We start from the raw sequence: 27,846 nt of genomic DNA on the forward strand, positions 1-27,846 counted from the left end.
AATATGCATAGGCGCTGCAAGTTTATTTGTATAGCACATTTTATTCTCTCCATAAACAAAGCTTCCATTAACAAAAGCAAAAACTGACATTTTTTTCTCAATTATTTTTTTTTTCTCAAATAATAAAATAGACACTATTCTCCCTATTACAATTTACCATATCATCCAAAATGAGCTTGAAAGCTCATACATATAAATAAATAAAACCATATTTAACATATTTTGTTAATTGTCCTAAGCATGTAAAGTGTATATTCAATATATTTCAAAGTACTGTATTTGCAACAAGCTGATACTATGTCTCTGACTCTTTGAAATATTCTGAACCCGCTGAAATGAGTAAAGCCATTGTTTTTTGAGTTGTTCAGATTAGACAGTCCATAAGTATTGAAAAGGACAGAACAATCAGTCCTATTTTTCAGAGAATGCAAGATGAAGCATCAGGTCTACCGGACAATGTCTAGCACGTGTGCAATATATGCATTCACATGCTGGATAGGACTCCCATGTGAAAGTGGTGAATTGTGCATATGCCAAGCAGTCTTGACAGACCCTCGACCGTCTTGGCTTTATGGGTGTTTATCTTCAGCGTCTCCTGAATAAGGCACAGAACACTTAATGATTGATTCAATTACGTAACAAACTACTGTACAGTATGGACATGCAGTGCATGCACTAAAGTCAAATAATTTCAGACAAGGAATTATGTAACGAAAGAATGTGGAACCGGCCTACTGTAGATAGCCTATTGCTACCTGATTTAGACTTACAGGCCAAACTGAGTGTGACTCATGAATAAATACAATTAATTCGGACATCAGAATCTTTTCTGTGAACACACACAATTATTGTATGTTTCCTTATCCGTTAAATATGTTAAGATGAAAACATAGATTAAACTAATTTCATGTACAAAAATGATAAGTAAGTAAGATAAGATGATACAGTAAGTAAGAGGAGGATGCAAAAGACATGAGAACTGTCCCTCGGGGATAAATAATGGGGATAAATAATAACTGAATTACTCAAATTACTCAACTTCAAATTCTCAAATCACCTGCATAATTACTCCATGAGGTGGACAAAGCTGTTATTCTATCAACCCTGGTCCCCTGTCCTATGAATAGCCTTCGATTGCCTCATAGTAGACACTAGGCACAGTCTATTACCTGGAGTAATTGTTTGTGCTAGTTATGGATTAACACTAGGCTATAAATGGGATCAACTGTTAATCTATTAAATTACGTAGTCCTGACAGCTTGTTCTCTCATCTCCTTAAGCACATTCCTTTGGTTTACAGCCAAAGGCATGACTGTGGGATTCCGTTCAAATTGCATTTAAAATAAGTGAAGAAATTAATCAATTTATTCTGGCTTGGATTCTGGCTAGGATTCTTCAATAAAAATGGGTCAAGTTTACTGCAAGAGTGCAGAGATCTCATCCTGTGGTCAACGTGAAGTTAACAGAGTGACAGATTAACGCCGCCCCTTCTATATCAGTTCCCCCGTGTTCTTGTTTGTGTGGTCCTTTTTTTCCTGGTGAGAACTGACATCCCCTCAACACCCACCCCCACCCCACCTCAAACACACACACGCACACACACACGACTAGTCTCAGTGCGTGTTTTTTTTTTTTTTTATTGCATGTGCAGAGTCCAAAGAGCGGAGGCAGCATGCGTTCAGGTGGTGGGTCCTTGGCTATAAAAACAAGCGATGGCTGGGCCTGGGGACAGCAGTGCTCCATCCTCCCCTTCACACGCAGCCACAGGAAACATTTCTTCTTCTTCTTCTTCTTCTTCTTCCCCCGAGAGTCCCTAGAGAACCCCCAATCACTATGACGACGGCGCTCATGGACCACATGCAGGGTTACGGGGTGCTCACCACTGAGTACCTGCAGACCAACTACAAGGAGGCGCAGGGGTGGTTCCTCTGGGTGTCCTGGGCCGCGGACCTGCGGAACACGTTCTTCGTCTTCTTCCCACTCTGGTTCCACCTGAAGGAGTCGGTCGGCATCAAGCTCATCTGGGTGGCCGTCATCGGAGACTGGCTCAACTTGGTCTTCAAATGGTGAGGGCGATTCACTATCAACATGTGGAGATAGACAGAGGAGCAGCTATTTGCTTAAGAAAATATATTTTTTTAACACATTTTAATGCATTTTTATTTGCATTTTTATTTCACATTTTTATTATGATCTATTTTTGAATAATTTCACACCATTTTAATAACAGTAATGATTATTCATTGATTAATATTTGTCTATGTAATTTGTTGCATGCTATTGTGAAGAATCAATTATCCAAGATATGTAGATATTAATAGCATGCATTTGGCCTCTGCGTTCATCTGAAAGCCTTACTCTATTAAACACATTTATCTGAAGGCCTTGTGGCTCTGTGCCACTGTACTGCATGTGTCATTTTGTCCTTATCAATAGTGGCTTGTTTGGTCGTGACGTGTTTGTGTTTCTCGGTGTCCCAGTAGGATTTTATTTGTCCTTATCAAAAGCGGCGCATTTGGTCCTGACGTGTTTGTCTTACTCGGTGTCCCTGTAGGATTCTGTTTGGAGAGAGGCCATACTGGTGGGTCCACGAAACCAGCTACTTTGGAGACTCAAAACCGCACATCGAGCAATACCCCATGACATGTGAGACCGGCCCAGGTGTGTGCAGAAATCTCTCTCTCTCTCTCTCTCATTCTCTCTCCCTGCCTCTCTCTCTCTCTCTCTGTTCTTATCTCTTTCTCTCTATCTCTGTCTGTCTCTCTCTAAAACAAAACAAGGTCATGTTCCAATCTCATGCCCCTCTCCTGTGAAAGGCTCTCTACACGCTGACCGTTTTGACCGTTTTCATTCATTTCATTCATTCATTTTTTTTTATTATTATTATTTATCTATCTACTAATTTATTTCCTTTTTCCACATTCAAAAGAAAGTTACTTTCATTTTAAAATATCCCTGGCATTCTCCACAGAACAATAGTTATTTCGACAGTATGCTTTTCTTCATCTTGACTGTTACGGTGCCAACCATTACTTTTAAATCATGCAAGACATTCAGCTTGAGAGTGTTGTCTGGTGTTTGTGTTGTTGATACTCACCATGGATGTGTTCTTACAGGAAGTCCATCAGGTCATGCCATGGGAGCAGCGGGGGTCTACTACGCCATGGTAACCGCCCTCCTCACCATCGCTCTCAGCAAGAAGAAGAAGAGGTCGTCCACCAAGGGCATGTAAGTCATCTAGAGTAGACTTTTAGCTTCTCAAGGGCATGTAAGTCGTCTATAGTAGATCTTTAGCTTCTCAGGATAACTGATCCCACAGAAGTTCACACTGAAAGTGTCCTAATTAAGATATACATTTCATTAGCTTGATATGGATCCATAGAGATCTAAACCGTTATAATGTGCGTGTTCAAGTTATGCAGTCGACATACCTAACTACAGAAGATTGATCAGATGAGGTTAGATGAAAAGAAAAAATGGATGTAAATAGGATTGTCCACATACAGAAACCCCACATCTTTTAAATCAAGCGAGAAAAACAGGTGCAAACTGCAAAGGGCAGCCCGTGCCTTTCAAATCAACCAATATGTGTTTTAGTCACCTCCATAAACAGTTCCCTGTTACTCACTGCTCCTGTGATCTGCAGGTATCTGCGTGGCGCTCTCTGGACCTTCTTCTGGGCCGTCCAGGTGTGCGTGTGTCTGTCCAGGGTCTTCATTGCTGCTCACTTCCCTCACCAAGTCTTCGCTGGAGTTTTCACAGGTGAGGCGCTGCAGAATGCGTGTGTAGAATATGAATGGTTGTTCATTAGAACTCACTAGTATCCATAGTACCGAGGGTGCTGTTGGTTGTTCTTTAAAGGAGAAGCTGTAGGCCTAGTTCTAGATTGTTCCTTGTAGTTCTCTTAATCTTGATAGTTCTACTGATCTGGTTACATATTAAATTAACAGTATATTCAATATTCAACTACTGTTCTTTAAACTTGCCATATCAACAGCATTAAATGTTTACCCATAAAGTAACACCTAACTACATCACAGCAGTCCCTTCTATATGTTGAAGAATCAGGTCAATTCAGTTAGGGGAATTCTCGGTGACATTCTCAAACGACAGAACTGACCTTCTGCTGTCTCTTTGCAGGCATGGCTGTGGCCGAGGCCTTCAACCGAGTGCAGTGGATCTACAGCGCCAGCATGAAGAAGTACTTCGGCGTCACGCTCTTCCTCACCTCCTTCGCCGTGGGCTTCTACGTGCTGCTGAAGGCCGTGGGCGTGGATCTGCTGTGGACCCTGGAGAAGGCCCAGACCCACTGCATCAACCCGGCCTGGGTGCACATGGACAGCACGCCCTTCGCCAGCCTCCTGCGCAACATGGGCACGCTGTTCGGCCTGGGCCTGGGCCTGCACTCGCCTCTGCGCACCGAGACCAAGAAGAGCAGTGGCACCACCTACAGGGCCGGATGCGTCATTGCATCCCTGCTCCTGCTGCACCTGTTTGACTCCATCAAGCCTCCCACCCACACCGCCGCCCTCTTCTACCTGCTCTCCTTCTGCAAGAGCGCCACCGTCCCCCTGGCAACCGTCAGCATCATCCCTTACTGCGTCTCGAGTCTGACGAACATGAACAAGAAGCACCTCTAAGGAGCGAGTGACCGTAGCAACAGGGCGGGGTTCTGGAACTCATTGTCAAGACAGTGTTCACTGGTGCTTCACATTCCATAAAATTCCGTATCCAGAACGAAGCCGGAAAGGGAAACAAAAAACACATATTTATTAAGAACTTTTTGTCTTGAATATACAGTGTCTGTTAAGGGTAATGGCTGAAGGAGTTTAGATAGCACTTGCTAGAGAAGTACTGTTGAAGCCATCATAGGCTATTAAAGGACTATTTTAAGTCCTGCAGTTGATTTCACATAATTAGATTACATGTGTTTGTTTTGTTTTTTGTTGTGCAATGATGGGTTTGGCATCTAAGCCCAACATTTTTAGTGTAAGAGATTAATATCAAAGGTTAACGAAAAAGCACAAATGACTGTTTCTCAGAGGGTGGGGAATTTGTTTTGTGAATTTTCATATTTTTGGTAACTGTTCTCTCTGTAAATTATATTTTTGAAATTATTTTAGGTTATTTGTAATAAAATATTTTAAAATACTAAGTTTCCTCTGTCCCTCTCTCACACACAAACACATACACATGTATGCACACGCCCGGACTCGAACCCACGAAACAGCAGCACCACGGATCAAGAGCCGAGCGCGCTAACAATCCAACTAAAAGCCCAGGCTATAGCTTTCTTGCCAGCAGCGCTCTTGAGGCGTCGGGGAGTGAGGTTTACTAACGTTCGACACGCACAGCTAACTAGCTGGCATCCGTTACACACACATAAGACTAATGGGTAGAGAGAACTAACCTGGAATATGAAGAACAGTTCTGGCTCTCTTGATCTCTCGAGGTCCCTGCACAACTGCACTTTCCTGACTATATGTATTTATATGAAGAAAATCCACAAAACAGTGATAATTCATACTCAGGCAGGTTTTAATATCTGCTATATACAATTTAACACATCATGAGGTACATATTGTTACATAAAAAATACAGTTTTAGCAGATTCCTAATATGTTCAGACACGTTCAGTCATACACACACATTGGACAGATGATCAACATTGTGCACTTCGATCTAAAAAAATGTGTGTGCCTTCAGTCATGAAGACAAGTTTTGCTTTTGTTTAATTTTTTCCTGAGGATAATTGTGGTTCCCACGGTCACCTGTCTGCATCCATCTGTCTGTCGGAGTGATCGCAAGAGAAACAGCTGTTAAACCCAGCTGCTCGTCCTCCTCTCTCCTCCATGTCGTTTTTTTTTTATTTTTTAAATTCACCCCTCCTCCGCAACTCCTCTCTCTTTTCTACTTCTTCTTCTCATCCCTCTTTTCTTCTCCTCCACCACCGATGCTCCGTGCTCCCCTCCTCCTCTACTCCTCCCCGGTGGTCTTCCCCTGGCTGCAGTGCTCCCGCAGCAGGGTCTCCACGTCGGCCCTCTTGGCCAGGGTCCCGGCCTTCCCCTGCAGCCGCCCGTTCTTCCCGGCCCCCTTCCCCTGGAGGAGCTCCAGCACTCTGCACGGGACACACACACACACACACACACACACACACACACACACACAAGCACACACACACACACACACACACACGCATGTACATACAGAGACACACACACACACACACACAAGCACACACACGCACACACGCACGCATATGTACACCCACACACACACACACACACACACACACAAGCACACATGCATGCCCACACACACACACACACACACACACACACACACACACATGCATGCCCACACACACACACACACACACACACAAGCACACATGCATGCCCACACACACACACACACACACACACACATGCATGCCCACACACACACACACACACACACACACACACACACACTTATAAGAACTGTGGATAGGTACTCAATAGTCCCCAGGTGCTGTAGTGCAACAGTCCCAACAGTGTTAATGCCTCTATTGAGACATGGTCATCTGGCTTTGGTCTTGGCCTGCCTTGAGAATCTATAGTGTCAACGAGCTTTGAAGATCAACATTTCTACTGATCTAAAAAAACTAAACACTCGAAATCACAGTCTGTCCCCTATGTTTCCCACGGACTGCTTTCTAGGCGTGCACAGACAAAGAACAGACGGTTAGATAACATTGAAAAACAGGTCACTAAAGATCACCTATAAGACTCTAGATATTGCATTGCCAAACACTGAGAATGTTTTTTTTTATTAAACACAGAAATGAAGGACAGAGCCTCAGCCAGTCTGAGAGACTATAAAGGCTCACAAAAGATTAAAAAATTTAACTTCTGGTAAAACTGCGCCACCAAGTGACACTTTTTGGTATACCACTTTAGTGGCATTTAGTGACATTCTCAGTGGTCCAATAACATACAGCACAGTGGCGCTGCTAGGCTTCTTACCGTTTCCCCAAGGTGTCGATGGTAGCGGTGGGGCCGGCTAAAAGGAACATTCCGGCACCTTTCTCCTCCCCCACTGTCAGGAAGACGGTGGTGTGCTAAGACGGACAGAATCAGAGACATAAGGAAGTCTGCATTTCCAAATCCAAACTGGAGATCGACAGACTCTCAGAAGACCCTAGATTCTTTGCAAGCTTGATGCAAAGAGGCCTTTAATTTGGGTGTCTATGTATGTCTATACAGTACTGTTGTATGACTGGCTCATTAACTGCTTTTGTGAATACCCCCAATGCCTCTCGTTGACAGTTTCAAACTTTGTCTTAATCTTTTTTGGAAAAAGTGTTTAAATATACTGTGTATGCTGCATCAAGCTGTACATGTCTTCATTTAAATAATGTATTTCTTACCTCAAAGCCAATTTCATTGGCAATGGTGTTCATGAACTCATTGTCTCCATCTTTACTGAAGAAAGCAGAATTGATCACATTAGAATATTGAAAGATGGAGAAATTGTTTCCATCTAAAATACATTATTTTCACACAAAACAAAATTGTCACCTACTTGTGTAAAGTGAAGAAGTTGCCTTTTTCTGGACTGTTCTTGAAATTTTGCGCAATGAGTACCGCCATTTCTCTAAGCAGCGTGAGGTTGCTCTATATACAGTAGAAACACAATGGAACAGCTGAGCACAGGGACACTCTAATAAATTGTGAAATCTAACCAAGTGTTACTAATCTTTTATTAACGTCAGGTTAAGGAGTCTTAACAAGACAAATTTCCTCAGCGCACTGGCGCACAGCGCAACTTTGCTTCCTTAAAGGACAAATATGCTGATTTTGAGGATGAGGTGTTTTAAAATAAGTTAAACTCATCTTAATGTAAGTCAAATGTTTTCATGACAAAGCACTAGGTATGTCTCTTTATACTGAAAACAATGGCAACTAGATTGTTTGATATTGATAGTAGATTAATAACACTTGGTTAGATTTTATTAGATAAGCAGTTTTTGCAGTGTTGTTTGTAAATACAAACATATTGCAGACATTTAAATGGTCATTCAAGGAACACACCAACTTTTTGGGAAATCTTTATCTTATTATCTTATTTGCCATCTACTCCACAGCTAGGTACATACCCCTCTCTTCTCTGTTAGCTTAGCATAATCACTGGAGATGGATTAGACCAATTAGCCTAGTTTAACATAATTCATTGTAAATGGCTTAGACCAGTTAGCCTAGCTTAGCATAATTCATTAGAAATTGGTTAGAGCAATTAGCCTAGCTTAGCATAATCACTGGAAGTGGGTTGGACTAGTTAGCCTATAGCTAACCTATAGCTAAAAGGAAGCCATAGACTAACTGGTCCGCTAAGCTTACCTTCTGCAGGCGTTTCACCGTCTTCTGGACTTTGTCCACTGCTTCCACATGGTCCTCAGGCCCTGTCCTGCGGCAGCAAGCAAGAGAAGAATTATCTCACTGAGCGGATATGTGTGGAGCCTGACTGACCTTGACCTATCACATCATCATCTACAGATGAGTAAATCGAGGTCCACTCTCAAAATGGACACACCACTACATTCTTTGACACACATGTAAGAGCAAGGCACAGAAAGACAGAGAAACAGAAAGAGAGAGACAGAGAGAGAGAGAGAGTGTGTGAGTTGTGTGTGTGTGTGTGTGTGTGTGTGTGTGTGTGTGTGTGTGTGTGTATGCATTGTAGCACTTTGAGATCATCTATTTGATGTAAAACGCAATGTAAATAAAAGTTATTATCATTATTATTATTATTATTAGAGAGAGAGAGAGAGAGAGAGAGAGAGAGATGTGCAGATTATGATGGCCTACAGTACCAATGCTACTCACTTTAAAAGGCCAATCAGTGATTTCTCTGTACTGTAGCATCTGTCTGCATACTTCAGGACCCGATTCCCAGCCAAGAAAATTAAGTTGGTCTTGTTCTTCTTCCCTTTGTCTGTTCCCAGAATCTTAATCATCTACAACAACCATGCAACCAAAACAAACTCAGTTCCACAATCATCTCTACAACACTGATATACAGTACAGCTTGAGTAAGATCAGATAACAGCAGCAGTGACAGACAACTGTAAGGGTGACTAAGCGCCTCACAGGTCACATTTATGGATTCCTGTGAGGAAAAATCTGTAAAATGTGTCTATTTATATTTTAGATTACAATTCTATATTACATTATAATAGTTTCCTATGTAAAGCAACCTTGGGTTTCAGAAAAGCGCTATATAAAAGAAACATATTATTTATTTATTATTTATATGACTGTGCCTGTTTCGGTGCGGAGTGACCAGTGCGCTGACCTGTAGGTCACTGAGGTTGGACACGTGGGTTCCACAGCACATGTTCGCATCCACACCCTCAATGTCGATGATCCTGATTGGTCCAGCAGCGTCGACTGGGAGACCGCGACTCCTCACCTGTATATAAAGGTTCATTTATAGTAACCATAACCATAAACACAAGGCCTTATGAAATTAAACTACAAAACTATTAACTTCACACAGAGTTTTAACGATTCAGACAAGAATGAAGCAACAAACATCTCCACCAACTACTTCAATTATCTGAGCTATGATCAGCACTAAAAAAAATAACTTCTACTCATACTGTATATGCCACATGAATTTGCACAAATCACTAACAAAAACATCACCAACAGAGCAGCTGTCAAGAGCATTTCACTGGCCTTATCAAGCAGGCACCTTCCTTCATAGGGCAGCCGTGGCCTACTGGTTAGGGCTTCCAGCTTGTAAAAATGTAGGTGGGGAATTGGTTGAGCACTGTTCTCCCACGCTCACATCCACAGCTGAAGTGCCCTAGACTAGAGCAAGGCACCTAACCCCTCACTGCTCCCTGAGCGCCACTGTAGCTGGCAACTCACTGCTCTGAGTTAGTGTGCTTCACCTCACTGTGTGATCTGTGTGGTCACTAATTCACAGATGGGATCAATCTTGGGATAAATGCAGAGACCAAATTCCTTGAATACGCAAGTATACTTGGCCTAGAAACCTAACTTACATTTGCATTAACATAGGCGTTTCATTGAATTATGCCCACAACACCACAGGGTGATGAAATCCAGCAGCGCCCACCTTTTCCACGGCGGGGTCGTCTATGGCGAGCAGCTGCACGGTGACGGGGACGCGGTCTCGGATCTTCTGGTTGACAGCGGCCTCCAGAGCCTCCATTTCTCCTGGTTTCACCGACGGAGTGTCCAGCTCTATAACGCTGCGCTGTCTCCCCAGTTCCCTGACACACACACAACCGAAACAGGCTCCTTAATGTCATTGCAATCATCAAGGCTCTTAGTATCATTGCAATCATCATGGCTGCTAGTCACTAGAGATTTTATAATGGAAACCCTTAGGAACCCTTAGGAACCCTGAGGAACCCTTATTTCTGAAGGCTTTGCAGTGATCAAGAACTTTGGTTTTCTAAACTGAGGGCACTGTCATATCAGAAACGCTAGTTTTTGAAATTGTTGCAATATTCGTTGCCATTTTTAAAAACTCTTGATCATTGCATTGCAAAGATATTTGTTTAACTACAGTATTTGTTTTCATCATGTATTTAGGCCACATGATGACTACTGTAACGTTCATTTTAATGTTAATTTAGTGCTTATTGATGTCATTTCAAGTCGCTTTAGAAGAAAGCATCTGCTAATAGATATCGTAACATAAACATAATTGCATGTTTTTGGTTGAGAGGCTCACCATGATGTGGTTTTATATCCAAACATGGATTCTGCCACCGCTGTGACAAGATGTTGTCCTGAGAAGAATAAAGAAAAAGATTATGAACTTTTGGCTCCAGCCTTTAGCACACTTGCAGAGCATTTCTGAGCTTTACTGTGTTGTAAAGGCCGTTCTATTATCAGGTTTACAACTTTCTCTGGGTCACCTTTCCCAGGTTGGCCACGAAAACACCTACCTGGAATCATAACTGGTAGTCCTCGAGTGTGTGCTTCACCTCACTGTGTGTTCACTGTGTGCGTTCACTAACTAACAGATGGGATAAATGCAGAGACCAAATTCCTTGTCTACCCAAGTACACTTGGCCAACCTTGGAAACCTGCTTGACATTTCCATTTTAGTCAGTCACCTGAGTGCTGCTGCATGTGGTCAAACCTCCGCTCCCAGTCCACCTTCAGCTGCACCTCCTGGCCCTCCTGCAGGGCGGAGCCCACGAAGTGGACCGCATCAGGGCCCTGTCTGAGGACACGCAGCACAGACACACCCCCGATGGTCCCCCGGTCATCAGGCTACAGGAAAGATATTATTATCATCATTATTGTTATTATCATTATTATGACTACACCAGCCACTAGTAATTATAATGTAGATAATAATTATATTACTATTACAGCTAATGATGATATAATAACGTTACTACAACTACTACTAATAATAATAAAATAATAATAATAATAATGACAAGAACAACTATAACGTTGTATTTCTCAGTCTCTCAAGCAATATGTAGGCTATACTGTAGGTTCAAAGTAGAAAAGGTTGAACCTCCAAAATTAACAATGAAGCATGAAGCATGAATGAAGTTGGCAGGTTGAGGGATAGTGACTACAGTTGGTTGTGCAAAGGACGATTAACTGTGATTAATCTTTTTCTGAAATCCCTGTCCGATCCCTTCCGATGTGCTGTTGTTATTGTTGTTGTTGATATTAATGTAGCTTCTTTACCTGACCCCCTCCTTCGGGAAAGAGAATGGTGTCTTTCAGCTTGATATTATAGCCCTTTACTTTCTCTTTCTTTCCATTGTTCTCGAGCTGCAGCTCTGCTTCCGCACAGGACACCACAGAAGTAGAGTACTGGAAGAGAGGATGAACGAAATGGCAGTCACATAATCATATTTGACATGTGTCGTTTCTCAATGCATGTCTCAGCTGCCCAAATGGTGCTATTCCAGCTGTCATTAAGCCTACTACCGTCTACTTCTTTTAAGTTGCCGCTCGCGCCATGAAGAACTCGATGATCACATAAATGATAGAATCCGAAATATTCAGTGCATTTGACAAGAAAGTTTTCTTAACACAAGAAAGTGAAAGTAAGATTCGACTCTGCATAGCCTTCTGTTAGCAACAACGACGCTAGCATACATGGAGTCTTGGCTGCAGAATGCCAAACTGAATTTAACCTCTGTTCTAAATTAAAATAGTTGTACACTTACCTCCTGCATGTAACAGTCCCTCTGACACTGAAAAGCCATATCGGTGTCTTTGAAAAGACAAAGTAACTGATCAATGAACCCAAGAACTTGAAGTGGCAACCGTCCCAAACTCGGACCTATTTCTTCGGTGGTACACTTCGGTATATTACCGCCATCTACTGGTAAGGCATGGATTGGTCACTATTTATGATCAAAGACTGTATCCAAAGTCTCTGCTGTATCAGAGAATGGGCTCTGATACCAGAGCCAGTTGGCCTAGCCTGTTTGATTTGCCTTGAGCTGAATGAGCATCAAACAGGCTAATAGGCCAACTGGAAAAAACACCATGCAAATCTCCTTATGGAGAAGGGTATGTGATGTGATGATGTGGGAACTTTGTCAGGATGCATAATATCCTGGATCCATGAAATAGCTGGCCTTTACAAATAAAAACATATATAAAATCCTCCTGCTCCTATGGGAATTCAATTTAATGTAGCAGCGCTAGGGGTCAAATACGTATGCCCCCTAGCATTTAAGGAAGAACATTTATTTATTTACGATACATTCTTCAATCACAAAGAAAATTGGTGTCCTTAGCGGTTTGATTTTTACTCATTTTTTTTAATTAAGGCATTAAGATCAAATGACAAATTGAGAAGCAGTAAGACACATCAACATCCAATTGTATGTTCAAGTTTAATATCAACTTTATTATCAACCAATTTCTTTACACTTAAAAAGTGATGAACAAAGCAAAGACGGCATGTGTTAAGGCAGAGACAATGGGGTTCAATTCATGAAAGACCAATATATATTTAAAAAATGCATTAAATTAGCAATTACCTAATACAGATATATCCCAGTCATAAGATAAATATACAGGAAGGACCTGGTCTCCAGCAGAAGCCAGAGCGTGTGTTCATTAGCATTTTCTCTTACCGCCAAATCACATTAAAGGTTTTCTCTAACAACCTATTTACAACGCTGCTGGGAGCAACTTTGAGTAAAATAAATACAGTCAACATATTTGTTCATGAACAAGATTGCTTGCAGTAACCAGTATTTGCAACAAAAGAAAATTGCTTCTTGTAAAAACATTTTGCAGTCCACTAGGGGACACTGTGCTGCCCACTAATGGGCCGCCGGCACCTCAACATCTTCATTTGTGGAATCAAACAAATGAAATGGAATGAGGCAACTGTAGAAAGCATCCATCATTTTGTACATGATCAAAGACATTTTGTTCTCAAAGCACAAAATAAAGTGCATGAATAGAAATTCCAAAGCGACAGCGCAATGTCTAATTTAGACATTTAGGTATATAACGCTTTAGATGTAAAGCTATTTGAGGTCACAGTGTCTCTGGATGACCAGTTCATTTTGGGGTCACTGTGGCAGTTAAAGTGACAACGACTGTGACAGTGACCTGTTAGAATAGCATTCCTATGACCCCAGTTCATTTTTATGCTAACTCTAACTGGTCAATCAGCATCAGAGCTAGGGGGTCCACTTTCCGAACATTCTCCTACTCCCTTAGCGCTGTATGCACGTCCTGCTTGCTCTTCTTGCCCTTCTTGCTCTTAGCTGCAGGCAGAGGAGTCCCTGAGGGCAAGCAGACCAAAAGTTTTTGTTAGCATATCAAAATATGAGTGCCCTGTAGAAAAGCTCATTTCAAACACAAATATTGCTTCATTTCATGCATACATTTACTTATAAGCTTCTGTATTGACATTGGTTGACTAATATAATTGAATATTATGTTAAAGCCTGTGCAACTTTTCCATCTCTATGACTTACCACCACCATCACCATCACCACTCCACCCAGTACAGCCAGAGTCAAGACATAGCCGGGCCTCGACTTGTCCTCCTCTGTAATAATAATAGGCATGCATCGATGTGTTATTAATGGGTCATTAAAAAGTATGTAAGTTCTCAAATTCTCATTCCCCATTTTGCACTATAAACAATATACCAACAGCTGTGATGACCTGCAGCTTACAGCCAAATCACAGCCACGGGGATATCCTTTACCAATGCTACTCTCACTACTGCCATATTGCTTAAACATTTCTATACTGTGATAACATTTCATATTTTATATCATACCAGGAAACACAAAGGTGGCAGCCTGAGAGACTCCTCTGTCATCCATGACAGTGCAGGTGTAGTTGCTGCTGGTGGAGATGGTGACATTCAACTGGCTGTCGATGTGAATAAGCTGCTCTGAGGTAATGCTGGTTATGAGCTTGGCCTGGGCAGTTAACTTCTTGCCATGTCCATCTGTCCAGGTGACGTGACCTAAGGGATAACCTTCAGCTTCACAACGAAGGGTGTGTACCCCACTGCCGATGGAGACATTGCTTTTATGGACTGGGCTCCATGGGGCTGTAGAAGGTAGGAGAACACATAAAAAGCAGTGAATTTCAGTCCATGCAGTTTCAATAACAGCTAATTCGATATTGTTCCATTCCTACGGATTCTATGACACGTCTTGCACAGGTGCAGGTTTGTTTGAATGTAAGTATGGCAGCAAGATAGCCTAGAAATCTAGATGCACCCTAGCAGCAGCAGATGCAATTTGCTGCCAGGGTAGTCTTGCAACTCTCCACTGGCTTGCGAGCTGGTAAAATTGAATTTCTATCGGGCAAATCACATCGTGTATAGAGTCATTGGATGGGCTTCACATAATGACGACTGACCTGCGACCATAAGTTGTGACCGTTAAGCGTGAATTCCCCATCCTGCTACTTGACTGGTTGTAGCACTATCCTATTGTGTGGAGAGGGAATTTGAAAGACAACCGTTTATCCCACCCCTATTTTTGAGCCCTGCCTATGGTGAGTTCCCAGACCCTACATCTTGATGTGGGTCTGGCTCGTCAGGCTAGCATCAAGATTCTTTGACTTAACACCAATGAAGCATGGAAATATATTTGTATTAATGTATTTTGGCTATGGCTGCAACCAATGATTATTTTCATAGTAGATTAATCTCCCGATTCTTTTTTTATTAATTCATCTTGATTAGTTGTTTGATTGATAAAGTGCCAGAAAATGGCGAAAACATCTCTCAAAGCCCAAAATCAAATACCTTGTTTTTTTATAAACACACTAAAGATATTTAGCTTACTGTCATAGAGGAGTTAAGTACAGCTGAAAATATTCAAGCTTAAGAAGCTAACATTTTATAGACCGAGTAAACCCAGCCTGATATGTCAGTGATTGGATTTCGCCCTGCAGCTCAGTCTGAAAACCTGCACATTTATCGCTCCTGCTTCCTGTCCACGTTTGCTGGAACCAATCACAAACAGGCTTATCCACCAGGTGCACCCAGATTGTTGGTCTGATTGGTTGAAGGACTATCCAAATGCGTACATTGTACAAATGAGTCATTTGAACTATGCCCGTTGACCACGCCTCTTGTGCAGTAGAAATACGGCACAGACTCCCCGGACTAATGTTTAATCTTAAAAGATCGAGCTTAGTCTGGTGATAACCAGACTAAGAATTTGACACAAATCACAGACAAATAACACAAACCGACTATCAAAATAGTTGGTGATTCATTTAATCTATTTGATTAATTGTTGCACCCATTGCACAACATTGTTGATCAAACCATCAAACTACAATAACACCTCCTGTTGGGAGCTTGTGTCTGATTCATAAAGATTAGGTCTTTTTTCCTCTTTCAATTCTACAATTCCCAAAAGTGTTTTTCACTCTGCAATAACTTTACTTCCTGGTTTCCTCAGATGACATAGGCTACCTTCTCATTGATTCATTACTGTCCCAGAGATGGTTGCAAAAGTATGAGGTGTAGGAGATATAACTAACCTTGAACTTTTAAATGACACAGTCTCTGATCTATGTAGAGAGGATCTGATCTTTTGCGAGACATCGATGCAAAACACTTGTATGCTCCTGTGTCTGGGATGCTGACGTTGTCCATCTTGAGAGCAACAACGTTATCCGGGAAAGAGTTTTGCAGTAGTTCAACTCTTCCAATGAAGTTTGGGAACACTTTTAGTCCTTTTTGATCTGAATGAATAATGTCCACTGAAGATTCTTCACTTTTCTGGATGTGCACAACCAAATTCCTTTCAGGGTCCAAGTTAAATCGAAATTTCCAGACCAAAATGACACTGTCATGGAGTGCTGCATCAAATGTGTTGTTGACATCAGATGCACAGACTGAAAAGGGGGGAAAACACACACACAGAGACACAAACACACACACACACAGAGACACAAATACACACACACACAGAGACACAAATACACACACACACACACACACACACACACACACACACACACACACACACACACACACACACACACACACACACACACACACCACCACCACCACCACCACAACAACAACAACAACAACAACAACAACAATTTAACATAATTGGTAAGGGACTACAACCAAATTTCACATGACTTTTAATCTGAAGGGGGAAAATCGTGTATTCTTACATTGCAAAGAGGCCAGTACGAGGTAAAGGACTAGTGTGTCTTTCATCTCTTTCCCATTCAGTGAAATGCATGCGGTTAAGGTAAGGTTCACCAAATCTGTGAAAGAAAACAAAACAGATTACAGATGCCGCAGAATAAATAAATAAAATAAAATAAAATCACTTTACATTACATCACAATAGTTCACATTTCATGAGCCCACCTTCGAACAGCCAACTTGACGTTTTATGAATCAGCACTATGCTACAGTAGGCTGTTATGCCTTCACTAATGTTGGTCATCCACCAACTATTGCAATATTACCTCCAAGACAGGCGTTTACCAAACATGCCAAAGCTTTTCATCTCTTCGCACTATCAGCATACGTTTTCTCATTTTGATATTCAGAAGATTATCTCGAAAGATAAAGGACTTGACATAAGCAACGCTGACAGCTTTGGTTCTCACTGCGTTCGTCGAATGTCATGATCAGACTCGACAAGAATTTCCAGGGCTCTTCACAAACAATATTTCATAGCCACCAGATGGCGCCAATGCACTGCACTTCTGAATTGAATACATCAGGATCTCATAATGATGAAAAAAAAAGTTGTCAATTATTAGATAGCCTACGAAGTAGCCTAAGGAAGTAAGAATTCAATAGTTTATCCATTGACAACTAGAGTGGTCCTATAAGCCATACAATTGTAAAACCAGCTGATTATTAAAAGACAAATTAGCTAGATAGTTGTGCTGTGGTGGTGCTGCTGCTGCTGTGTGCATCGCGATGCACTCGTGCCACTTTACTTTTTTGAATGAGAAATATAAATTACGCATAGACCGTTTCTAGACAGTTCCATTATCAGCATCATGGTAGATTAATTGCCGCAAGGTTTCCGATTTAACAGCAAAGCAGAGATGACCTTCTATCAGACAATGTCGCCTATATTCGTCAGCTGAATGCGATGGGCGCAGAATGCCGTGGGTGTCAACATTAGGCTACTCGCTAACATTACAACGTTTGCATTTAAAATCCAGCAGCACATATCCAGTTGAGGTAAATACAACGACAAAAAGTCCCAGTGCTCTTACCTAGAAGTTACATGCCGCGATAGACATCATCACTGTGGAACCACCCCTTGCGTGTCGGGAAGATCGACACAGTGACCCTCATCCACTAAACAAGATGAGACTAGTAGATCTGGATGCAAAATAACCCTTTGGCTTTACCCATTCACATGAAAAGGCGAGAAGTTGTTACACCATTGAAACACCAACATCAGATAGTGAGCTCTCCGGTAGTCAACTATTTCTGTGTGATGCCCTCTTAGTTGCGAAGTTGATGGTGCATCTCACGAAGAGACTTGCCTCCAATCGCAGAGCAAACCGGTTACATTGCGAACACGCTACAAATCCTATTTCTGTCAGACACAGAAGAGGTTGAGGAGGAGGGGCTTGTAAGGTGCAGGAAACAGAGCGGCGGTGGGGTCACGTCACGCACCAAACTCAAAATCATTTTTTGACAGATTCAGCTAGCTGCTGTAGAACGACCAAATATTTTAGAATTTCTAGAAAACATGTCCACGCTGGTCATTTTGAAGAGCTGTGTAGTAGGTCAGTTGAAACCATGTCGTAGGAGCTATTGGTCAGAACATCGTGCCGCGCACTGACATACTTGAAGTTAAAATCACGTGCTTGTTCCTTCTCTATCTGCCCTCAATGACTAGACTTACCTTGACATTACACATAAAGTACTGGAGAGAATGGTCTAGGCCCATCGTAGACCGCCGGTGACCACCTACATGGACCCATTACAATTTGCATACCGTCCAGAGGGTAGCTTACCGAGGATGCCTTAATTTACCTGCTCCATAGAACACACTCTCACCTGGACAGTGTTGGCAGCACTGTGAGGATCATGTTCTTTGATTTCTCAAGTGTTTTCTTTTATTTTCTTTTGTTTTCAGTGTAGATCCATGTTGCCTCTTACTTCCTATTAAGAAACAGCATTCGAATTCAGCTTGAATAAAGACAGTATTATTATTATGGTAAACTTCAGGCAGAAGGATGCACCAATTGAAAACACGAGGACTTTGAAGGCTGTACCATTTCAGTGAGTACTTTTCGAAACACACACACACACACACACACACACACACACACACACACACCACCCTCTTTTCTCTTTCTTTGTACAGTTCACCTGGGTGTGGCAGGTAGCCAGTGAATACCTGCCTGAGGTGTGACTCCAAGCTAGTGTGTGGGAACCCATGAGAGCACTGCAAACGTAACAATGTCACTTTCTCTGGCTCCATCTCAGGAACGAGGAGCAATGAATTGAAATGCTTTATTGTGTGTCCCTGATCAGATCTTGTGCTTCTATTCATGTTACCTGGCCTATACAGCTTGAAGGAGTTCGGACCAGTTATGTGGATGCACACATCACTGTAACAGCAGTTAAAAGTGTAAGGAAATGGCTTAAGGGTTGTGTATGATTATAAAAAGGCTGTACATTTAGCATGTCTGCCCTATAGTTTTGCTTCTTTATTTCTCCCATAGGGGGGCAGGGGGGGGGGGGGGTAAAAGAAACAGCTCAGACCCCAATAAAAGAAGATGAATGTCTTGTGATTTCAAGAGAGGGTATGATGACATGACAGGAACGGGTGTAGCCCAAGGCAAGTCACTGGTGTGCCCATGAATCTCTCCGCACCATATACCAGAGCACTGTCACATCTGAAAGTGCGTGCATGCCAGCAGGTCAGATATTTGAAACTGGATGGATGGTGCAAGTGTGCTGTGTGTGAAATACTAAGGTATAGTCCTATCGATAGAGTGGTATATTAGGTAAAAACATATAATTTGCCCGAAATGAGTGATGGAGTACACAATTAAGAAAGAATAACGAGGGGCCTGTTCATAACTCATTTCTATATTTTTGTAATGTAATAATATATTAATTATCATAAACAATTTTTAGCAACCTTAGTTTTGGGGGGCCCCGCCAGGTACTTGGGGCCATACGCGCTCTGCGTACTCTGCGTATGGGGAGCGGCGGGCCGAGCCCCGAGTTGTTGGTGGAGAGAAGAATACTGCACACGCTTTTAAATATATTGGACAATACCTCATATCCACTACACAATTACTGGTCAAGCAAAAAAATTGTTTTCAGTTGGAGGCTTCGTCAACTAAGCTGTAAGAAAGACAGCTACAGAAAGACCTTTTAACATACTACAATAGCAATTTATAATGACTCGTCCCTGAGCAGAGTGAAAGAAATAACATTTGAATAATTTATGTATGTTTGTAGGCCTATGTATGTTGGATGCTGTGTATAGCTGCTGAAACACTGTAATTTCCCCTTGGGGATTAATAAAGTATATCTATCTATCTATCTATCTAGGTGCAAATATGATGTTAAAATGATGATGGATAAGCAAAGGATTAACTAAAACAAAATAACTCAGGCCTAGTAGTAAACATATTTTATTCCCATTATCATTTCCATTAGCATTATCAAAGTGAATCAGAAAATATAGGCACGTGTTTGTTGCAGGTATACGCCAACCAACACCCAACTGAATGTTGAAATCTTGAAGTTTAATATGAAATGTACATAAAAGTATAAAATACTGTATAACACATGTCATAACTGATTTTGTTACTGGCCTCAAGCCTAGCGAAACTTGCTAGCACAAACCAGTTTCTTTACACTTAAAGGGAGATTGTTTGTTCACAAAATCCACATTTCCCATTGATAAATGTGGCCTCATTCTTGTTTAATTACCACCACCACCAACTTCAAGCATACCTATTAGCTTAGATATCGTAATATACCTATGTACAGTAGCTTGAGTCGACTCTCCATGTATGTGCACCATTTTGAAATAGCTGTGGCCAGCTCGGGACATATGCAAAATGCAGCGCTGTCTTTGGCGGGGGGCCTCCCGTCGCCGTCTGTAGATGGGGGGGGGGGGGGGGGGTTCGTGTCGGCTCCATTCGCCAGTGGCTCTGCGTGGACGTATATTGGCGGTCTGGCTGGGGCATGCGGTCTGATCAGATGTGCACGGCTGTGCATTTAGTGGGATGGGGGGGACGGGGGAGGTGGGAATGCTGGGAGTGGATGGCGGAGGGGAGGGCTGTTGCGGCATTGTATTTGGATTGGGCTCGCGGTCCGGGCCTTCTTGGGGTGGTGTTTCTAGAGTGGAAGTCCAATGGTTTTAACGATTTTAATTACATTACACCAATGTCCAATGATTTTAACGTTTTTAATTACACTACATCGCCTCCCTACGCCTCCCGACCCTGTCAACAGGATGACAGGATGACACGTCCAAAGACATGAAGCAGTCTGGACTTTTGCTCTGGGGGCGCTGCTTCCGGGGGGCCTGGGCGGCGGGGCGGATCAGACTGTGTGTCCTGGTCGGGCCGTGGTGTGTGTTCGCGCGGTGTTGTGGTTGGGGTGGGGCTGGCGCGGGCCCCGTTCTCTCTGCTCGCGGATGGTGGTGGGGGGTGTCTGCGGATGGGTGGCGCCGCCTGTGGGCGGACTCTGGCTGGCCATGCTCGGCCATGCTGCTCCGACGCGCGGTTCAGGGGTGGTGTGTGGGTTCGCCTGGGGGGGGGGGCATTGGGGGGGGCATTGTGGGTGGGTGGATGTTGCGTGCGTGGTGGGTGGGTGGATGTTTGCATGCGTGGTGGACGATGTGCGGGATGCCTCTTCGGGTTTAACTGGGTAACCTATTGCTACGCACCTGTCCCCACAAAAGAGGTGTGTAAAAGCGTTTTGTAAACCCTCTATAGTATAACCATTTATATCACCATTGATATACTTATTAATACTTAATATGACTTACAGTAATACTAACACACTCTATTTCTCTTCCCTTTCCCCTATACCTCACCTGTGAGGTAAACCATTACCAGCCATCAACCATCTCTGTGCCTGTCCCTCATCACACCTGAAGTCACATCCCTCTGACTGCCCTACCATCGCCATTGCCTTCGCCATCCCTATGACTGCCCTAACATTGCCTGCTGTGGTTCCCTGCCCGAATCTTTGGCCCTCGGATCCCAGCGACCCATCACCTTCCGAAATAACTAATGGATTACTAATGGACAATTTATTCCCTACACTGGACTATTTGAACTTTCATTGTCATTGTAACTTTCAAACTACAAATGACTGTACTGTAACTGACCCAAGGCAGATGGGTTGGGCCCTTGAGTCGTGGGTCTGTCTGAGGTTTCTTCCTATATGTATCTCCAATTCTAGGGAGTTTTTCCTTGCCCCTGTTACTCATGGGCTCTCTTTGAATGTCTAACACTCTGTAAAGCGCCTTGAGACATGTGTAATGTATTGGCGCTCTATAAGCGACATTAAATTGAAAATTTAAAAATTTGGCGTCTGCATGCACAGAAAGACATTACCTTGGATTCATCTGCTGAATTTCCCTACATTCAGTGATGTAAGTTATGAACCCATTTTCTACAAGCCACAACATTTCAAACGTTGAAATTGTATATCCCAACTAAACAAATAAACAGAAAAAATAACTTTGTTCGTGATCTGTCAATGTCTCAGCAAAGCTCTTGTGCGCAGCCACTTGTTCTCAAAGGCTCTAGACCCAGAGACAGTTGGTACACTAACCTACCATAGGTAGAATAGACTACCACAAAGTGACTTATGGTAAGGTATTTCAGGTTAGTTTGCAACAATATACAAGTTTAACCAAAGTCCTTAGCCGTTACCTAGCTAGCGAAAATTAAAAGTTTATGTCTCGTCCTATCAATGGTTTCGTCTCATCGCAAATCTTTGGTGTGAATTGGAAGCTAATGTGTACAATTTCTGAATTTACAAATAAACAGACAAACAAACAAAACAAGAACAAACTTTGAAGCAGCAAATCCAGTCAAACAAGTCAGCAAGTCATAGCTTGATCAATGGACAAGTTGGACTGTGTGTTTATACAGTAAGGACGGCTATTTACTAGTAGCATTCTGGAGAGGGCTGTCTGTCTGTATCAAGGGGGCCATGATAAATAGGAGACCAGTCCCAGCTAGCCATTCCATTGAATCCTATGGGCCTAAGCGCCACTTTTGATATCAAATAACGTTACAGCTGAAGCAATTTATGCCTTTGTACGAACCTTTTATGTTTTCGGAGTAATACAACATTGTGAGATTGCCGTTATAACCTCGTAACTGTCTTATCGGCTGAGTAATAAACGTTTTTTTCCGAAATCAATGCTAAAGTGACGTAGGTTAGGTGACGCGCATGCGTCCAGAAGAGAGCGTAGCCATAGGTCAGACTCGGTCAGACTACGAGCCTACGTAGGGCCTATGTCCCCTGAGCCTGCGCAGGAGACACTTGGACCAAAATGAAAACCGTTGAAATTTGCTTCATTGGTCTCTGCTGAGGTCTACGTGATAGCTCTGTCCATATCTTTTACTGTCTATGGTCTATATCCATGCTATCATTAATATCGTTTTGGTCCCCAGTGAAAGCGTATGTTCATTATCTTCCAAAAACAGACCTTGGAAATTAATGTTAAAATATCTTTCCTAGTAGCAGTAGTAGTTCATTTTTGGTGTCGCTGTGACAGTTACAGTGAGAGTTAGAGTTAGCATTCCTTTAACCCCCGTTCATATTGCTGTCAAAGGAATGCTAACTCTAACTGGTCGTCCATTAGCATCAGAGCTTCCAATGGGGGATGCGCTTTCCGAACATTCTCCCACCCCCTTAGCTCTACCATTCCCGCCCTGCTTGGTTTCGAGACTCCTGTTGCTCTTAGCTGCTGGTGTTGAGATGAGTCCCTGAGGGCAAGCAGACCAGAAGTGTGTGTTAGTAAGTGTGAGTGCCCAGTAGAACACAAACCCAAATATTGCTTCATTTCATGCAAACATCCTTATGATAAGCTTCTGTATTGAGAATGGTTGAAAAATATAATTCAGTCTTATGTTATGGCCTGAACACCTGTTCCATCTTACCTGATGATTCATGATTAAAATAACCACCATCACCACTCCACCTATTAGAGGAGGGACCAGGCAATGGTGACGTCTTGACTTGTCCTTGTCTATAATAATAATAATAATAATAATAATAAGCATGCATCAATGGGTCATTATTGTGTTCTTGAAAAGTATGTGATAACATTACCTGTGACAATGGTTTACATTGGATAACAGTTAGAGCCGGGTCAAACTATTAATTAATATCTTATTGGACAGGAGGCGTTCCTTGAGTCCAGATATCCCAGGACATCCTCACTTGGCCTCTTAACTGCTAGTTCTCACTCCCCATTTTGCACTGTAAAAGATATCCCCACAGCTGTGATGACCTGCAACTTATGTGACAATCATATTTTCCATCATACCAGGAAACACAAAGGTGGCAGCCTGAGAGACTCCTCTGTCGTCCATGACAGTGCAGGTGTAGCTGCTGCTGCTGGTGATGGTGACATTCAACTGGCTGTCGATGTGAATAAGCCGCTCTGAGGTAATGCTGGCTGTGAGCTTGGCCTGGTCAGTTAACTTCTTCCCATGTCCATCTGTCCAGGTGATATTACCTTGGGGATACCCTTCAGCGTCACAGCGAAGGGTGTATACCCCACTCCCAATGGACACATTGCTTTTATGGACTGGGTACCATGGGGCTGTAGAAAGTGGGAGAACACACAGCAAGCAGTGAATTAAAGTCCATGATGGTTTCAAAAGCAGCTAATTCTATGGTGCTCCAGTCCTGCTGATTCTGACACTCCTTGCACAGGTACAGACGAAGCCTTGTTTAAATGCAAGTATGGCGGCAAGATTCTTTGACTTAACACCAATGCTGCGTGGAATATTCTCCCAATTATTTTCTCAATTAATCAATTAGTTGTTTGATCGATAAAATGCAAGAAAATGGTGAACAATTATGCCTTCAAATACCTTGTTTTATAAAAAACACTCAAAAGATATTTAATTCACTGTCATAGAGTTAAGTTAAGCTGAAATTATTCAAGTTTAAGAAGCTTCAATCAGAAAATGACACAAATAACAGACAAATAACACAAAGCAATTATCAAAATAGTTGACGATTCATTTAAGTCAACATCTAATTGATTCATCGTTGCACAGCTTTTGTGATCCACACAGATTATGTCTGTCACAACCATAGAATTAGTGCAGATTTTCCCTCTCAATTCTACAAATTTTCAGTGATGTTTTGCACTCTGCAAGCACTTTATTTCCTGGTGTGGTGTCCTCAGATTACAAACGTCCCATTGATTCGTTTATAAAAACATGACCACTACACTGTCCCAGAGGTGGTTCCAAAGATATTGTGTAGGTGACATAACTAACCTCGAACTTTTAAATGACACAGTCCCTGATCTCCATAGAGTGCATCTGATTTTTTAGAAGACATCAATGTAAAACACTTGTATGCTCCAGTGTCTGGGACGATGACGTTGTCCATCTTTAGAGCAACAACTCCATTTGAGAAAGTGTTTTGCAGTAGTTCAACTCTTCCAACGAAGTTTGGGAACACTTTTAGTACTTTTTGATCTAAATGAATAATGTCCACTGAAGATTCTTCACTTTTCTGGATGTGCACAACTAAATTACTTTCAGGGTCCAACTTGAATGCAAATTTCCAGATCAAAGTGACATTGCCATAGAGTGCTGCATCAAATGTGTTGTTGCCATCAGATGCACAGACTGAAAAGGGGGGAAAACACACACGCACGCACGCACGCACACGCACACACACACAATAATTGAACATAATTGGTAAGAGACTACGACTATCCAAATTTAACATGACTTTTAATCTGAAGGGGAAAATAATACAAATCTTGTGTTCTTACATTGCAAAGAGGCCAGTACGAGGCAAAGGACTAGTAGCCTATGTTTTGCATCTCTTTCCCATTCAGTGAAATGCATGCGGGTTCACCAAATCTGCGAAAGCAAACAAAACAGATTACAGATGCCGCAGAATTAAAAAAAAAAAAAAAAAAAAAAAACGCCTCCCTGTTTTTCAGCCCTCTTCCATGGATGTTCACATTTCATGAGCCCACTTTCAAACAGCCAACGTTTTATGAATCAAATATGTTACAGTAAGCTATTATGCCTTCACTAAAGTTGTTCATCCACCAACTATTGCAATATAACCTCCAAGACAGGCGTTTACCAAACATGCCTAAGCTTTTAATCTCTTAGCACTATCAGCATACGTTTTCTCATCTTGATATTCAGAAGATTATCTCGAAAGATAAAGGACTGGACAAAAGCGACGCTGACCGCTTCGTCGAATGTCATGATCAGACTCGACAAGATTTTCCAGGGCTCTTCACAAACAATATTTCATAGCCACCAGATGGCGCCAATTTACTGCACTTCGGAATTAAATAGACGGATCTCATAAATTACCGGTATGAAAAAAAAAGTTGTTAACTATTAGATACGAAGTAGCCTAAGGAAGTAAGAATTCAATAGTTATCCATTGACAACTAGAGTGGACCTATACGCCACAAAATGTTAACTGTCCCCTGGCAGAAAGTTCAAACTTCTAAGTTCTACTTAACGTCAGCTGAATGCGATGGGCGCAGATTAGATAGAATAGATAGATAGAAATACTTTATTCATCCCCAAGGGAAATTACAGTGTTTCAGCAGCATACAAACACAACATTCAACAAAAACATACAAACATGCATACATACAGATTGCCGTGGGTGTCAACTTTCCTCGCTCGCATGCACGTTTACAATCCAGCAGCACACTTTTCAGTTGAGGTAAATACAAAGATAAAAAAAAAAAGTCCCAGTTGTCTTACCTACAGTATGTAGCCTAGTCTGGAAGTTCATTCAAACGCTGTGATAGTGAGACAACAAATACGCAACCACGGTTTGGTTCCCGGGAAATTCGCCACAGTGATCTCCTTTATATCCACTGAAAGACATCAGCGTCAGCCGGTACGAGTGTGGTTCCATGCCTACTTAGATCACAATATGACGGAACTATCTCCGTATCGGTTCAAATAACGAGAAAACTGGGATGGGCCTTCTTGGACGACTAGGATGCCGGCTAGGTAATTTTCCACCTCATAGAAATAATGGTACGTAAGCCATTCATTAGTGCAGACTCCAGAAGGTGTCTTCTTAATGAGTAGTGCCCTATTTTTGGAGTCTGAGACGTAGGAAACAGAGCGGCGGTGTGGTCACGCACTAAACTCTGAATTAATTTCTTGACAGATTCAGCTAGCTGCTGTTGCAGAATAACGAACACTTTTAGAATTTCTAGAAAACATGTCCACGCTGGTCATTTTGAAGTGCTGTGTAGGCTAGTAGGTCGCAGGTGAAACCACGTCGTAGGAGCAGGTTATTGGTCAGAACATGGTGCCGCGCACTGACATAGGCTACTTGAAGTTAATATCACGTGCGCAAGGATATGTTAAGAACAGTAATTTGATATTTGGGGGTTCATATAGACAAACTGGATTGGAGACACAACACTGAGGCTGTATAAGAAGGGGCAAAGCAGGCTCTTTCTTGGGGAAAATCAGGTCATTCAATGTGTGCTGTAAAATGTTGCAGATGTTTTATCAGAGTATTGTTGCAAGTGCAATCTTCTTTTCTGCCATCTGTTGGAGAGTAGCATCACAGCCAGAGAAACTAAAAGACTGAATAAGATCATAAGGAAGGCTGGCTTTGTGTTGGGGTCAGCCCTAGAGCCAGGGCCGCTGCTGAGCTTTTGGGGGCCCTAAGCATAAATGGACAGGGAAAACTACAGTTTAAACACGAACCTACCAGCAAGGGCCGCACAGCGTCATCTCTCAGTTTTCTTTTATTTTCTTTCGTTTTTCAGTGTAGATCCATGTTGCCTCTTACTTCCTATTAAGAAACAGCATTCGAAATTCAGCTTGAATAAAGACGGTATTAGTATTATGGTAAACTTCAGGCAGAAGGATGCGAGATGAGTCCCTGAGGGCAAGCAGACCAGAAGTGTGTGTTAGTATATCAAAGTGTGAGTGCCCAGTAGAACACAAAGCCAAATATTGCTTCATTTCATGCATATATCCTTATGATAAGCTTCTTTATCTCCCTCAACAATGGAATTCTCTTCTCTGATTGGCTGATGGGGTGGCCATTAACTTCGTATAACCTGCTACCTCTGAAGTAGTTCCCGTATCACACTTG

General features: G+C 42.2%; 4 protein-coding genes across 6 annotated transcripts; 1 reads left to right on the plus strand and 3 right to left on the minus strand.

The window, feature by feature from the left end:
* The first annotated feature begins 1,716 nt into the window (after positions 1–1,716).
* On the plus strand, positions 1,717–5,151 carry g6pc1a.2 (glucose-6-phosphatase catalytic subunit 1a, tandem duplicate 2). The gene is made up of 5 exons (XM_062526290.1): positions 1,717–2,066; positions 2,555–2,661; positions 3,117–3,228; positions 3,647–3,762; positions 4,141–5,151. The coding sequence occupies exons 1-5, from the start codon at positions 1,834–1,836 to the stop codon at positions 4,638–4,640; spliced, it is 1,068 nt and encodes a 355-aa protein (XP_062382274.1). The 5' UTR covers positions 1,717–1,833; the 3' UTR covers positions 4,641–5,151.
* A 369-nt stretch (positions 5,152–5,520) lies between these two features.
* aarsd1 (alanyl-tRNA synthetase domain containing 1) lies at positions 5,521–12,344 on the minus strand. Its single transcript, XM_062525942.1, has 12 exons — positions 12,224–12,344; positions 11,736–11,864; positions 11,141–11,300; positions 10,753–10,810; positions 10,129–10,285; positions 9,337–9,453; positions 8,868–8,998; positions 8,382–8,448; positions 7,567–7,658; positions 7,412–7,466; positions 7,008–7,102; positions 5,521–6,118 (listed from the first exon to the last, which is right to left on the minus strand). Exons 1-12 carry the CDS (start codon positions 12,260–12,262, stop codon positions 5,977–5,979), a joined length of 1,242 nt encoding a protein of 413 aa, XP_062381926.1. The 5' UTR covers positions 12,263–12,344; the 3' UTR covers positions 5,521–5,976.
* Positions 12,345–12,971: 627 nt separating this feature from the next.
* LOC134070201 (programmed cell death 1 ligand 1-like) lies at positions 12,972–18,682 on the minus strand. Of its 3 annotated transcripts, none has more exons than XM_062526467.1 (6): positions 18,559–18,682; positions 16,692–16,787; positions 16,044–16,400; positions 14,314–14,592; positions 14,003–14,076; positions 12,972–13,807 (listed from the first exon to the last, which is right to left on the minus strand). In XM_062526467.1, the coding sequence occupies exons 2-6, from the start codon at positions 16,735–16,737 to the stop codon at positions 13,739–13,741; spliced, it is 825 nt and encodes a 274-aa protein (XP_062382451.1). In that variant the 5' UTR covers positions 16,738–16,787; positions 18,559–18,682; the 3' UTR covers positions 12,972–13,738. The 3 variants fall into 3 exon arrangements, with proteins under 3 accessions (XP_062382451.1, XP_062382449.1, XP_062382450.1); XM_062526465.1 differs by lacking the exon at positions 18,559–18,682 and adding an exon at positions 17,763–17,893; XM_062526466.1 differs by lacking the exon at positions 18,559–18,682 and having other exon boundaries at positions 16,692–17,032.
* Positions 18,683–24,014: 5,332 nt separating this feature from the next.
* On the minus strand, positions 24,015–25,350 carry LOC134070554 (CD276 antigen homolog). The gene is made up of 2 exons (XM_062526942.1): positions 25,011–25,350; positions 24,015–24,322 (listed from the first exon to the last, which is right to left on the minus strand). The coding sequence occupies exons 1-2, from the start codon at positions 25,123–25,125 to the stop codon at positions 24,015–24,017; spliced, it is 423 nt and encodes a 140-aa protein (XP_062382926.1). The 5' UTR covers positions 25,126–25,350.
* Between the last annotated feature and the right edge of the window lie 2,496 nt (positions 25,351–27,846).

This window comes from Sardina pilchardus, chromosome 22, assembly GCF_963854185.1.
Source record: "Sardina pilchardus chromosome 22, fSarPil1.1, whole genome shotgun sequence".
Classification (NCBI taxonomy): Eukaryota; Metazoa; Chordata; class Actinopteri; order Clupeiformes; family Clupeidae; genus Sardina; species Sardina pilchardus.

What these genes read in the sequence shown, in the direction of transcription:
- g6pc1a.2 (XM_062526290.1), top strand. Translation starts at nt 1,834, where the DNA reads ATGACGACGGCGCTCATGGACCACATGCAGGGTTACGGGGTGCTCACC. An exon ending in CTCAACTTGGTCTTCAAATG is followed by an intron (nt 2,067 to 2,554) that starts GTGAGGGCGATT and finishes GTGTCCCTGTAG; the next exon opens with GATTCTGTTTGGAGAGAGGC. An exon ending in AGGTCGTCCACCAAGGGCAT is followed by an intron (nt 3,229 to 3,646) that starts GTAAGTCATCTA and finishes TGTGATCTGCAG; the next exon opens with GTATCTGCGTGGCGCTCTCT.
- aarsd1 (XM_062525942.1), bottom strand. Translation starts at nt 12,262, where the DNA reads ATGGCTTTTCAGTGTCAGAGGGACTGTTACATGCAGGAG. An exon ending in GGGACTGTTACATGCAGGAG is followed by an intron (nt 11,865 to 12,223) that starts GTAAGTGTACAA and finishes CCTCTCTTCCAG; the next exon opens with TACTCTACTTCTGTGGTGTC. An exon ending in ATCGACACCTTGGGGAAACG is followed by an intron (nt 6,119 to 7,007) that starts GTAAGAAGCCTA and finishes TGTCCCGTGCAG; the next exon opens with AGTGCTGGAGCTCCTCCAGG.
- LOC134070201 (XM_062526467.1), bottom strand. Translation starts at nt 16,737, where the DNA reads ATGAAAGACACACTAGTCCTTTACCTCGTACTGGCCTCTTTGCAAT. An exon ending in GTGTCATTTAAAAGTTCAAG is followed by an intron (nt 14,593 to 16,043) that starts GTTAGTTATATC and finishes TACCTTCTACAG; the next exon opens with CCCCATGGAGCCCAGTCCAT. An exon ending in TGCCACCTTTGTGTTTCCTG is followed by an intron (nt 14,077 to 14,313) that starts GTATGATATAAA and finishes TTATTATTACAG; the next exon opens with AGGAGGACAAGTCGAGGCCC.
- LOC134070554 (XM_062526942.1), bottom strand. Translation starts at nt 25,125, where the DNA reads ATGGACAACGTCATCGTCCCAGACACTGGAGCATACAAGTGTTTTACA. An exon ending in GTGTCATTTAAAAGTTCGAG is followed by an intron (nt 24,323 to 25,010) that starts GTTAGTTATGTC and finishes CACTTTCTACAG; the next exon opens with CCCCATGGTACCCAGTCCAT.